At 29.5% G+C, this 15,376-nt stretch overlaps 2 protein-coding genes across 2 annotated transcripts in view; one reads left to right on the top strand and one right to left on the bottom strand.

Moving 5' to 3' along the window:
- Flo2 (flotillin-2) overlaps positions 1–15,376 on the top strand; it is a 390,302-nt gene that overhangs the window by 282,874 nt on the left and 92,052 nt on the right. The window lies entirely within an intron of this gene.
- LOC142322660 (glucose dehydrogenase [FAD, quinone]) lies at positions 4,022–11,210 on the bottom strand. The gene is made up of 3 exons (XM_075361737.1): positions 10,994–11,210; positions 9,887–10,057; positions 4,022–5,544 (listed from the first exon to the last, which is right to left on the bottom strand). The coding sequence occupies exons 1-3, from the start codon at positions 11,208–11,210 to the stop codon at positions 4,022–4,024; spliced, it is 1,911 nt and encodes a 636-aa protein (XP_075217852.1).

Raw genomic sequence — 15,376 nt, 5'->3', positions numbered from 1 at the left:
TTGGATTAATACCAGAGTGGCCATAGGAGCATGTGAATTTTATTTTTTTAATACTTTTTTTTGGTAGATCTTACCAGAACACTGTTTATTAAAACTGCGCCAACTAATACTAATGAACCAGAGTTTTCAAATCTAAAACAAATTCAAAATACTTTTTTCAGCATATTTAAATATGTTGAAAAAAATATTTTGAATTCCATAGCTAACAATCAGTTAACTGATTACAACAATTTTTATTTGAGACCTTTCTAACTTACCCTTCTTCTTTTTCCTGTTTAGCCTCCGTTAACTACCGTTTAGATAATTCTTCAGAGGATGAATGAGGATGATATGTATGAGTGTAAATGAAGTGTTAGTCTTGTACATTTTCAGTTCGACCATTCCTGAGATGTGTAGTTAATTGAAACCCAACCACCAAAGAACACCGGTATCCACGATCTAGTATTCAAATCCATGTAAAAATATCTGGCTTTACTAGGACTTGAACGCTGTAACTTTCGACTTCCAAATCAGCTGATTTGGGAAGACGCGTTAACCACTAGACCAACCCGGTGGGTTCTTTCTAACTTACCCAAATCTTTGCCGCTGAACAGTGTTACTTTATCACAAAATATTTTCTCAGTCTTCTTCGGTTTAGGTTGTATCTGCTATGGCCTGTAAGTTGTTTTTTTTACATTATTGGTGTTAAAAACCACTTTTTGCTGGCCGGCAAGATTTCTAGCTAGATTTAAATGATTCATACCAAACAGATGTTAGATTTATACTTTTCCATTGGCTGCTAATCTTTATTTAAACACATAGTTAAAGGTTGGTTTTACTTTTTCTTACTAGTATCTATTCCTGCAATGGATTAGTTTTTCTGCATTCACTTGTCCTTTCTTTGAGGTGAAAAGTAACTTCAGAAAATTGTTTTATCATAGCATTCACATTACATAAGCTAAAATTGCATTTAAATTAAAAAGCTATTTGTCATTTATCACACTGGTGTGCTTCAAAAGAGATTCAAATTTGTAACATCTCTTCAAAATTAGATCAGTTATTTTTTATGCCCTACTCAAAGTTTGAAAAATGTGTTTTTTGTAAAAAAATAAAAAACAACAATGAAAAAATTTCTCAAAACATTATTCAATACTCGTGAATTAATATATCATTTAAGAATGCAGTCAAATTATTCTGAGAGCATAGAGAGTGTTTGTGTTTTTGCGACATATAAAGAAACAAAAAATTTCCTGTCAAATTAATTTTCATAATGTACTTACATTAACGATATAAAGGAAAAACTAAATCATATTTACCTTAATCTTCAAGATGCATTGAAAATTAAAAACACAAAGAAAATTGTTAAATTTTTATTTGAAAATACATTTACAGACTTTAATTAATTTACTTTACTTATGATTAGAATTCAAATACACATTGCGTTAAAAATATTTATTTCTTATTTTTACTCTATTGCTGGAATATAACTTGATGTTTTAATTTTTTTTAAAGTTACAGGTTTTACTGTATCATTTTACTGCAATAACCTTAACTACAATTCAATTCAAGTAACTAAAAAATACAAGAAAAATATGATTACCTTATAATTTCTTAAAAACCTGATCCTACAAGTTTTGTTTTTATATCAGTCAATTAATTTTTATTTTAATATTTATACACTTATTCTAATAATCAAATTCTTAAAATTGTTCTTATGGTTTGATAACTGTGTCTTTCTTCTTTATGGAAGAAAAGATACAAATATTATTTCACCTCCTCTGCAAAGAATAAAACCAGAAAGATACTAAAAAATAATCGCTTCTATGTAATTTTATTTAGACATTTGTTACATTAAGTCAGGTTCGAATCTAAAGCGCTACAGATGCCTACTAATTGAAGTCTAGGGACTTGACAGGCATAGTAGATAAAGATGTATGAGATAGGGATCAGTTCTTTATCCAATAAATGGATTACTATATGGTATTTTTTAGGCATTTTATTTTATGAAATAAAGACACTGGAGTTTATAAGAGAATTTATTTCATCTACAATTAATTTTTTCTCATTTATTGTAAGGAGTGTTCATTTTATTTTATCAAACTGAAGCATTTGATGAATTTGCTATACTAAGCATATCTATAGTAATTCTGTCATTTACTTGGTTTTAATGTGTATAGTTTTATGTGTTCTTGTAAGTAGGACAAAATATCTTTAAATGTGCAGATTGAATTGCTTATGTTAGATAAAATTGTTTTTGTTTTGATACTGTAACTAAGTTTAACAACATTTTTGGGTAAATTTATTCTTATATGATTTGATATTTAATTTTAAGAAAGTCACAAAAAGAATCCACCGTAATATGTGTAAATAGTTAGTTTACCAATAATTAAAATTCCTGCAACATATGTAACCATAAATTAAAATAATTTTAAAACAGTGTGATGTTTAGAAAAGAGACAGATAGATGAGTACCATCTACTTAGAACAGCTGAATCCTACTCATTCAATATCCCTTAAATATTATTCAAAATTTTGTATTATGATTTTTATGTTTAATATCTGTCAGTCATTTGTAGGTGAGCAAAACATTATAGATATTTAAAATTAAGTTTAAATAATTGTTTCAGGTTTGTTTTAATCATTTTTGGTTATGTAACCTTGTTTAACATTTTTAACTTATTAAAAAGATTTGTTTATAAGTAGGAGGAGATTTTTGTGTGTTGCTGCTCTCTGTAATAAAAAGACTTTAATTACAAGATTAAAGTACAGCTGCATCTACATTTAATAGTGAGTCCACTATTTTATCTTGTACAGTGTTATATGTATAAATTATTTTCATGCCATACTCTGACAAAGAACCTAATTGTTTGAAAGCCCTCATTATTTTAATTAAATATAATGTATTCAAGTAAGTGGCAGCAACATAAAATTTGTGAAGTTATTATACCTGTATTATTTTTATTGTTGTTGGGCACTTTAGGATGCTATTCTCAAAATTATTTATTAATGAAAAGTTTCTTAAATTATCAACAATGAAAAAATTATCACTCTACAATAATAATTATTTCAGACTTTTTTTAATAAATAATGTGACACCTATCATAAGATAGAGTGCACATCTGCAACATAGAAGTTATACAAAGAGAAATCTGCGTAATTAACATTAATATTAACAATTAAATTAATGGCACTATGTGATGATTGGGCTGGTCTGTATTGCTTCATGTCACAACTTATTGGTTCCACTTTTCAGAAATGAAAATGAAAATAATAAGATAAAGCTTGCTGCATGATTAATAATAATACAGAGACAGCAAATTGTGTATCACATATTTATTGTATATCAAAAAGAAATGAAAAATTACAATTTCTATGTTAATATGTCATCTACAGATGAGTGGAGGATGTATTGATTTATTTTTAGATCAAAACTATCAATAATAATAAAATATTTAAATTTAGTTTTTTTTTCCTTTTTGACCTCATCTCTTTAATCGGTATAGTGTTTTATATTATTATCAGATCATTTTCTGTTAATAAAGTCATAGAAATTATGAAAGGTCTGTTGTTATACTAATCATGACTGTTTTCTTTCAGTTTTTGTAATGTATAAATTTAAAAATAAAAAATATAGTTAAATTAAAGTGTCTATTACTGACCATTAGTAAATTAATTCCTCCAAATTAAAATTACTGCAAACTTTTGTTACAATTCCTTAGTAAAGAAATTTAATTTTTTTAAATATCATTTTGTAGATTGTAGGTACTAAAATGTTTATATAGAATTTTTATTTGGATATTTAAAGCTGAATCTATTACAGTGACATGTAATTTATTCTAAGTTAGGCTATTATTAAAACATTAATTTATTTAACCATCTTATTTTTAATATTGTAATCCAATTTTAATATTCATTTTATTGATAAATTATATTTACCTAAATTAAAATATTCTTTGGCATTAGCTGACAACGACTTTAGATAGATGCATCGATATTGTGGCAACTATGAAACAAATTTTTTATCTATAATATTATGCCTTCATTAGCTTGGTGGCATAATTGTAACGTGTTTTTTAGTCCAGTATTCTTTTATCATATCAGCTCCTTTTTCTGCAATCATTATAACAGGAGCATTAGTGTTACCACTCACTAAAGTAGGCATTATTGAAGCGTCTATTACTCTGAGACCTTTTATTCCATATACCTTAAGTTCTGGATCAACAACTGCCTCAGGATCCCAGTATGGACCCATTTTGCATGTTCCAACAGGATGGTAAATTGTCACAGTATATTGTCTTGCTATGCATTCCCAATATGGATCAGTGTATCCGTATTGTGCAAATATGGTTTCACATCCGACGTATGGAATATTATGTAATTTACTCCCAAACTGTTGAAAAGCTTTAGTTCTGCTCATTGCAATTACAAGTTTTGCACCTTCTATCAATGTTAGCATGTCAAAATGATCAAAAAAATAATTTGGATAAATGAGTGGATAATCAAAAGGATTTTTACTTCGTAATTTAATTTGTCCTTTACTTCGAGGCCTAAGGAGGACGGGTATAGCGGACCAAGTGTCATGGTTGTCGATCGGTTTATAAACAGTGTCATAAAATAGATCAGTTAGTCCATGAGCTTTTCTTATCTGACTACCACCATCTGAATTTGTTGATCCTGAACAGAAATGAAATTCTATATCAGGAAAATCATCTGATTTATTTGCATATTTTGTATTTAGAAATGCTAAACCCTCTACTCCCCCTAATACTGTCAGCGGTCCGGTACCAAAAGCAGCATATCTAAGTACTGATGGAACGTTTTCATATTTCCTTTGCACTAAGGAAACTTCTTGATTAACTATAAATGTTAAGCCTCCTAAACCAATGTGATCCTGCATATTTTGGCCTACATTAAGATTTTGAATTAAAGGGATCTTATGCTCTTTTAGATGTTCTTGTGGACCTATTCCAGACAACATTAGCAATTGCGCAGAACCAATTGAGCCAGAAGATAGTATGACTTCTTTATCAGCCTTTATTACATGTTTTTCATCATCACGCAAGAATTCAACCCCATATGCACGTTTAGTGTTAGGTTCTATAAGTACTCTGGTAACATGAGCATTCATTGCTACATGTAAATTTTTTCGTAACCTTACTGGTCTGAGAAATCCCTTACCGGTACTGCATCTTGCTCCCCGTCTTACTGTACCTTGAGGAATCATGAAGCCAGTTTGTTGAGCTCCATTAATATCCACGGCATCGTAACCCATTTCTTTTCCTGCTGCCATAAATGCTGTTGCTAATGGTGTGTGCCAAGGTGCTTCTTGAACAGTTAAATATCCTCCAGTTGAGTGATACGGTGTACGTGCTAAGTAAGGATTTCTGTTATCTTCTGACTTTTTGAAATAATATAATACTTCTTCATAACCCCATCCAGGATTACCGAGTGATTCCCAGATGTCATAATCTTTTTTATTTCCTCGTACATAAAGCATGTAATTTAATACACTGGAACCTCCTATCACTTTTCCTCTTGGCCAGTTACAACGTTGGTTTTTCATTCCTAAAAAAAAAAATTATTGAGTTAAAATTGTTCATTAGAAACACTCTTACATGTTATTAGAAGTTCTTTGGTATGCAATAAGAGCAGATTATGAATTTTGTATATTATTATTATTATTCATTACATAATTAAAATTAAACAAATTAAAATTAAAAAAATAAATTAAAAACTATCTGCCTTCCATTGGTAATGATAGTGAACAGTTTAATGCATTATTTTATTACTGCAAAGAGCACATTGCCTGTTTCCTAGTTTTTCTATAGTTGTTATACATGAAAAGCACTTGAAGTACAAGAAAATCAGTTACAGTTACTTTCTTTGAATGTAATGATACCAGATTGAATGTCATTTGAATTTCAATGAGCTTGGTGTGATGATGCGTAACACTATCGTACTTTGCTCATTCAAGAAGGCCATAAGGAACCACTTTATGAGGAATAAAATGTACTTATGGAATGGAAGTTTGTTGTTATTAAGGATGACTTGTATCTCACATCAGGTGGCTAACAACTGCATCAATTAAACCTAGTACCTAATAGACAAGAGTTATGTAGTTATAATTTTTGCTTTCATGATAAGTATTATTGAAAATAAGGGAGCAGTCAATTTCAGAACTTCTTTTACAATTTCAAAATTTACGTGTGTCAGATACCATCCCTAATATTTGCAGATATGAAACAAGACACTGATAATTCATGATAATGACACAGTCATTCCCAAGAATAAGAACCATCTTCTACCACTTTCTAAAAAAAATTGAGATATGAAGTCAGTTTCCTATTGCTTTCATTGAGTCTGATATACTATTAGATATCAGTAAAGCAGGCCCTCTGAAATTTAGGCGATATTCAGCCCTATAAACAACATCTAGACCCTGTCCATTATAGTAATTACCTCTATAATGAACATTATTTTATTTGGAGACAGCAACTTTGACTACTGGCACTAGTATCTCAGATCACAGCCATAAGAAGGTGTGGTAAGGATGGTGGGAATAAATTAATGTACTTTTTATTGTGAAATTGTATATTATACGTCGTGTCACCTAAAATTTTGGCTGTGTATGGTAAGTATAATATCACACACATGTATTATCAAGTAGGGGAAAAAAATTGGTATGAAATTATTTTGTAATTTGAGCATAAACTCACACTAACATTTTTCATTATAACACTGCTGTTTGGAGTCTGAAAAAATAACGTATCATTTTGTTCACATTGAGGTCCTTCAAATCTTAAATATAAATAATTACTTCCTACCATTAGTAATTCTTGAGCTGTCATGGATGAAAAATTACAAAAGACTGCTATTTTGAAATGTATGAACAAAATACTTCCATATTTATTTATTTTGCACAGAATATTAATTTTAAAAATTTGCCAGATTTTGTTTATCTGAATCTGTTGTGATGATATAAATTTCTATTCAAAAACACAAAATGGCAGACAAACAGATAAAAAGACATTTCCAAGCTTATGTTTGTAGGAAATTTTGTGTTGATGTTAGGAACACATTACCAAAATGTAGGATGACTTTTTTTATTCATTCTGCATATACCGCCTACTATCAGTAGAGAAATTTTAGATTTAGTAGCAGTATATATTTTTTTTAAATTGTAAAAAAAAAATCGAGTGCCAAGATAAAATTTAAAAACAATTCTATTAAAATTATGTTATCACCACTTAAGTTTCAGATGCCTTCATTTCACTGAAGGATAGAGTATTTAAGGTAGGTTGGGAAACATATAAATGTAACAAACAGTGTGAAATTGAAGATAAGGGTTATTAGTGAAACAAAATGATCTGATATTATAAACCAGTCAAACAATAAAATATTAAAGAAAAAAAAATTAATTCAAATTCTTTTTCCTCTATAATCATAGCTTTTTACTTCAGTTTCCATTTTTCTGTATCTGTTTATTTATGATATAGATTATTTAATATTCTACTGTACATATTTTGTTTTTGTGATTTTTTTAATGTTGCAAAATAACATCTATTGAATTCATAATAAACATCACAGTACGTTGGTTCATTCCTTTTCTGACTGTTAGATTATAGAAATCACATTAAAAATGGATAGAATTACCAATCCATGGTTAATAAAATGTAATCTCCAACCATTCGCTTGAAGGATCTGAGAATTAATTATTTCAATAGAATGAGGTAGTTGGTTCCTCACTGCCATTATGTACGGAAATCTGTGCCAAAAAATGTTGATATTTATTCTTTTTATGAGTGGATTCATTATTTTTTAGATATTTATTCATCTGGCATCAACATTGTGGTCAGTAGCTGACTGAATGTACAGAAACTTGCTCCAGCAATTTTTCACTTCAAAAATCTATTTGGAACTAATTGTTGAACCTGTCTGCTGACAGAATTATATCGGTACTCAACACCTTTTAAGTCAGGTTGTAAATTGATGAGACCATGACAGGTGTTGTAAAACTAGCAGGTTGTAAGAGATACAATCTATCATCTTATTCAGGTCTAATTTAATTAAAAACTTAAAATGTAAATCATTTATGTATACCTTACAATTATTATTATTTGAAGTGCTCTACTGAGATGGATGATTTCTTCAATATCATGTTTTCATTATTATAGTTTTTGATTTTTGCATTAATTTCTAAAATCTTGTGTTAATAGACTGAAAAATTTTTAATTATTTTTTTAATGCAGGATATGATAGCAGTAGAGATGTAAACTCTCATCTGAATGTGAAATTTTGCTTGGCAAAAGTAATAATGAACATTAAGTTTGGTATGATAACAAATCTTTATATTGAAAGTACAAACAAAGCTTAAAAAAATTGTATAGGATTACTATTGTTATAATAATCATGCAAACATTGATATTAAGACTTGTCCCATATATTCATAAAATGTATTCAGAATTGTACTAGGATTATGGTGGGGATGGTAGTGAAAAAGAAGTTCGAAAGGTTAACTTTAATGATAGAAGGTGAAAGAGATAAATAACTATCAACTAATAGCTAATTTTATTCATTGTAAGGCAGAATAGCAAACTGTGTCTTCTAAGATTAGATTAGGTTGTAGAAGGAATAGGAAAGCCAGTTTTACTTTATAAGCACTTCAGTCTAGTTCAGTTAGTATGGTTTTTTTGTATAACCCATGGATAGAAAACAGAGATCCCAGACTAACCCGCGGGAAGATTTGTTTTTTTTTTTTTTTAGCTGGTGGGGCAACTACTTTCTAAGCAGTTACCCAGTTACCCACCAGCTATCAGTTAGTGCCAGTATGTCTGCGGTGGATTTATTGAGGTGACTGATGAAATCCTTCCGTACCTGCCCGGGGAAGAAGAGATTTAGAATAATAAGAGAGGAATGGTGGGTTGAATGGTTGACTGACCGTCAGAAGATCAATGTTTAGAGTATTATCTGGACCTAGAACTGCATCTTGACCAAATGGTTCATTAATGTCAGGAATATTTCAGGTAGATTAACCTAAAAATTAACTTATTGATCTGTACAATATTATGGAAGTCTCCAGGTATCAGTTTTGTTGATTTGGGTCCTGTAAGTTGCTGCATCCATCTGTGTTTGTGTAGTAATTTATCTGTAGCTTTTTACATCTTTGGATTGTGAGGGAAGTATATGTTATTAACTACAACCAACAATGGAAAGGTGGCTGGGAGACAGTATTGAGTCATTAGCCTTAAAATATAATTGCTTCGGCTAGGTCTCAAATTGTCTTATCTCCTGTATGAGAAGGATGTGAAATAAGGATTAAATGTTACCGATCAAAACTGTGTTTAGTAGGTCAGTTCCTGCATATCATTTACGATAAAGTAGTGCCATTTCCATTTAGAGAACTATTATGTTTGAAAAATCAAAAAAAAATCTACATTGGTGTGCACATAATTATTCAAAAGAAACTTCAAAATTTACAGTCATAATTGTTGCTATTTGCTTGTTTTACTCCCTAAACATGAACTAATTTTCAATTGTAATCTGTTTTTAACAAATTTTACCATCAGATAAATAAGTAAAGTATATGTCTAATGGTATATTAAATTTTATTATGTCCAATTTTTCTTATTCTTCTGATGTTAATGTAAGTTGTTAACCAGTAGTTTTACTCTATTATAGTAAGTTCTGATATGTCAATAATTTTCTTTTGCCAAGGTGTTTGAATAATTATTGACCCTAGACAAAAAAACAAAAGGGCACCTTTTAATTATGAAACAGATATTATCATTGGCATATACAATAGAAAACTTTAATGATTACCGAATATAAATACTATTCATTTTAAAAATTAATATAATAGAAAGAAGACTGAATAGGATTAATAAAAGCGAAAGTTATTATTACCTACCTAGACATGCTGTGCCTTGTGGTTCCGTCTTATACTTCCAATCAAGTTGACTAAGCTGAAGATATGCAGCCAACAAAGGTACATCTGATATCTCTGTTTCATCTCCACCAGCTTCCAAAAGAAGAACATTCCAGTCTTCTATTTCTGTTAGACGATTTGCTATTACATTACCTATTAAAACAAAGCAATCGTTTATTATTCGTGAAGTTTGTGGGAAAATAATAGATAATTATTGAAATTTTACTTTTATCAATTGAACAATAGTATTTTTACATTTTTTTATTGAAATGAAATAATTTGAAATGATTTTGAGAGACCTTTTTTAATGGAAAAATGTTAAATTGACATCATTTTCCAAATTTTGATATACCAGTGATTATAAATCTTTTTCCAAGTATAAACAGATGTGATAGTGGTTAGCATCAGTGATAACTAGCTGTACTATAGTAAAAGTAAAGCTATATTCACTTTTATTCAGAATTGAATTTTTATATTAGCAGTATGCTTAAGCTATTGTCACTTGAACATTGCTGATCAGTTGTTTTGTAGTTTTGAGATATTGCTAGAGTACAGTTCAATAAGTTCTTTTTATTATAAATACTCATATGTTATATTTAAAATCTGAATGCTGACAGAACGAGATTAGTTTGTTCTTGTTGGGGTTTAATTAAAAGGAACTGTTCAAGGTAGTGACATCATTTGCCTAATACTGGACAGAACTGTTTAACCTATTATAAAATATGATGGAAGTTTCTACTAATGTGAGAATCATTAAAATTAGCCTATTTGAATAGTATAAATAAAAGTATGAATTTTTGCCTCTGTGATGACATAATTACACTTTAATTTAAGGTGAAAGTTGTGAAAAACTTTTCACAAGTCTGGACTAGCTTCTTCATACACTTCTTCTGGAATCACCAAGTGTTGGATGTTTTACAAATAACAAAAGCAAGTAAAAACTCATTCTAAGTGAACAAAACATTTAAATCGCTCGCATACTTTGAACGCATCATGAACAACGAAGATCCTTCAAAATTTAACCTAAACAAGAAGTACTAACTACTACTATTATTAGTTATATTATATGTTAAAAAAAGGTATAAATACCTGCTGATCCTGCTCCCACTATAATGAAGTCATATTTACTATAAAGTAATTCAGTACTGACATCTATTGGTCTCGATTCTGGATCCAGTAACTCATAATGAAAATATGTAATCGCTGCTATAAGTAATGGCACAAACCATGCGACACTAGATGCAGCACTTACAGCAGCTCCTGCTGCTCCAGCAAGGCCTGGTATTGTTTCTACCACACCACTCATTATCGTTAATTATTTTTCTCGTGTTAAGTGCTTCCTAAAAAACATATTAAAATGAATGTATTAATTATTAATTAATTTTGTTTAAGAATTTACTATTCATTTACTCAAGCTTACTGCCACATTCTTCATTAATTGTATTTACTTACAGATATTTTTAAAATGTACCATCAAGCATTATGTGGGAATATTTATAAATATATTTTTGTTTAAACTATATGAAATGAAGTAATAAGATAAAGTAGTATAAATTTATATATTGTATGTAATACGTATCGTTTAGACATGATATTTGCTCATTTAACATAATAATTTTAGTAGTTGATTATTTTACAGATTTTTTAAAAACTTTTCACAAAATAATGCTAGTTAGTTTCCTACTTAGATGTACTAAGTGACAAAACGGATTTGCAAAGTAGCTGTTTGGAGACAATACTTTCTTGTGATCAATAGACTGCTGCAGAATTTTTTAACCATAACATTTTTCACTACTACTCAGTAGTTACTTATTTAATTATTAGTCTATCGAGCAATATATTTTTTGTTTCAGAAATATTGCATATTAATTATACAATACATACAGTTTGATTTGTTTTATTTTTGAATAAGGAAAATTTATTATCATACATAAGAGTAATAAAATCATTGTAATGCATATTGTTATTATTAAGAAATGAGTATTTTGTTTGTTTTATGATTTTGAATTAATTCTGTATTTATTAATTTTTTATTGATTATTTATCATTTCAGCAGAGTAAAAAATAACATCTCGATATTACATATATATCTGTAGACATTAAAAATAAATTTTATTTATTGCAGCAATATTTGTAATTATGTCATATAATATTAAGGCAAAATAACCTAACCTTACACATATTATTAAAGCAGTGTTACCCCTCTTTGTTAATTAATTCCCTCTACAAGTAATGTAAGCTGAATTAGTGCTGCACTCTCATCCAGTCAGTCAGTCAGCTTTGTAGTATTATTTACACTATCAACTAATAAAGACGGATAAAGATGTACACAATAATCAGAAGAGTTAATACAGGAAATAACAGGGGAGAAGTTCAATAAACTTCCTTTCTTTACTACATTTCCTCCACCCCATCCATAGAATTAAGCTATCTACATAGACAATAATTTAGAAAAATAAGAAATTTTCTACATAAGGTGTTTAACACCTTAAAAGTCATTAAGCTAAACTCCGTTTTAATTAACTAACCGTAGGCAGAAATTTCAACATTCTAGGCAGTTGGAAAGTAGAAAAATTAATAATGAATTGGTCAGTCTAGCTTTTACCCTTTGAGATATATTATTTTATGTTACCTCTCCGTATGTAAATGATATAACTGTAAAGTAAGAATTCGGTAATTATTCGTTAAAAAATATATGTATGTATTTGTCCATTAAATTTTGTCCACTATGACAACTGCAGTCGCATTAGTTGTGAAAAAAAAATAGTGTGCAACGTAACTAGCTAATCGCAACTGGTTTAATTGAGATTTCCAAGAAATTTGGATAAGTACCAAACAGCGGATTGATCCGTTATTAATTTCTCAGAATATATATTCATATTTCATATTATATACTGTATTTAAACAAATGTATTTAGCTCTTACGAATTATTTTTCATGTTAATTAGGAATAACGTATTGTAATTAAATGATATATCCGGGTTATTTATGAATTTAGGCGGAAATGAAGGTCGTGACTTGAATTTTGGCCTAAAGAAGGATATATAATAAACTATTTATTTACTGAATTGTTTTAATTGAATATAATCACGGTGTGAACTGAGAAAAAGAACTGCATCTAATAACAAAGTATGCGTATTTTGTCTGTGTGAACCGTGTCGTCTGTCTTGCGAGTGAATTACGCTTACGTGCACTCGCACGCAGCATGCTTTAATTTATTGTTCGTGTTAGTGAGCACGTAAATGATGCATCAAAATACATAACTCTACTCGAGTTTCAACTCGTTCGACTAGGCTACGTGTGAGACATCACGCGTCATCAGACTATCATCTACCTTTCTACCCGACCTTTTATTTGATGTCAGTATTCTCCTTATTCGGGATTGTCCTTTTTTCTTCGTATTTTCCTTCCTCCAATCCTTTATTCTACTCTAGTTAATATTAACACGACTCCATTGTATTCATTATGATATTGATAAATAATAATAAGCACAACAGTCATCCCGCAGCGTATGAACCGTTAACAAAAAGTGGATAATTGATCACACTACAGATATTTCTTTAATTTAAAATATTTTCTGAATTAATAGTTACTAAAATAGGATAAAAAGTTCAAAAGTGAAAGGCTTCTATTTGGTGGGAGATCCGTTTTTTATTATATTATGGATGGAAATCCTTTTTGTCTGATCAAAATCTGCTATTTAGACCTAGCTTACAAGGGATGTGTAAATTTTAATATATAAATTTCTTATACATTATGGGCTTTGTAAATGCGTTACACATCTGTTTTGTTTAATGCTGTAAAATAGCAATAATAACATCGGATAACATTGTTAAAAAATATTGTTATTTTAAAATAAAACATTTTTTTATTAAAGCTCTTTTTTTTCATAATTGGAAAAAATATATATTTACGTAAAAATATATTTATGCTGTTTACGTAAATTTTATTATTTGTTATTTACAATACTCCGAGAATGACTGCATGTTTCATAAGTGAATAGTAAATAAAATAAATGTAGAAGTTCATTTTCCCTAATGCATGTACTCGTATGTTTATTTATTTTGTTAAGTAAATAATTGAAGTCGTTCAGTTACTTTAACCCTGTAACAATACAACTCTTCAGAAGTAAGAAACCATGTTTATTTAATACGGCTATATATATATAAATTTTAAAAATAATAAGAAAATATTAAAGAATGTAAAAAAAGGGAGTTGAAAAAATTCTTTATATTAATGTAAAAAAGAAAAGTTATTAAAATTATTAATGAAATAATATATTTCTCTAACGAAGCCTTGTTTAATTATAATAAATATTTGAGAAAAATAAAAAATAAAGTTCAATAAATAATACATCTCAATGGTATATAAAATTAAAGTATTCAGAAATAACTTATTTTATTATATCAGACCTTTAACAGAAATTTTAATTTAACGAATTAAACGTTTAAAAAAACACCCAAGTGAAAATGATACTAACGTCAAAATACATGTTTCAGATATTTTATTATAAAATATATTTTTGCTAAAGACCTGAAGAAAATGTAAAACTAAACTATATATATTTAGTGTGATACACTTCTTATTTCATTTCAATTTCGTGCTTCTTTAGAGAAGTCAAAATATTGTCGCTCCAGATTTTTACTAAATGTGTCAAGAGTACCGGCATAAATCTGGCTTTGCTGGAGACTACAATGAATCAGTCGGGTGGGTTCTATTCCGCCTACTTTGTTGGGAGTAGCGGCGTGTAAAAAGCAATTCGACGGACGGGTTATCTTTCTTACGACCGACGAACACTGAGGTCAGGCAAACAGAAGAAAGAAGATTTATTAGAAGCGAGAAGGCCGTCCCTTGACAGCGAAGACAGTACACCCTGGACCTCCAGAAGAAAAAGAAGAAGAGGATGAAGAAGGCGAAGAAAAAGAATTTCCACGACCCAGATTTTCTATCTTTCCTTCATCTTACGATATAATTAGGAAGGCGATCGCCTCCGGCCATCGTATGCGACTCTTTCCGCGAAGGAAGTGCGTTACACCCTCCGCAAAACTAGAGCCTATTAAGCGCATTCCTATTAGACCGAAAGGTCTTCGGCGGACGAATTGAAGAAGAATCGCGTTGAAAAAAGTACGCAAATATTTAGTTAATCTTACAAAGAATAACTCCGGTAATGTATTATCACACTCGCGATCCCAAACTTTGTCCGTCTTAAACTAAAAATAAATATATAACCGCCAGTAAAAGTAAATACCCAACAGATAAATAGAAAGACCCGTTAGCAAGGGACAGATATCCAGGCTCGGCAATAAATAGGGAGATAAAACATCCATTGACACACTTGGTTCCATTTCGTTTCGAGTTATCAATTCTTATAGCCGAAGTTGTAAGTAATCTGCTTAACGTATTCTGTATTTCTGTCCATTGTTAGCTACATTTGCTTCTGTAACTGAATTAAGTAACCATGGAAGTCTAAAT

The sequence above is a fragment of the Lycorma delicatula genome, chromosome 4, assembly GCF_047948215.1.
Source record: "Lycorma delicatula isolate Av1 chromosome 4, ASM4794821v1, whole genome shotgun sequence".
NCBI lineage: Eukaryota > Metazoa > Arthropoda > Insecta > Hemiptera > Fulgoridae > Lycorma > Lycorma delicatula.
Note: the sequence above shows the minus strand (reverse complement) of the source record. Positions and strands in the feature narration are given on the sequence as shown.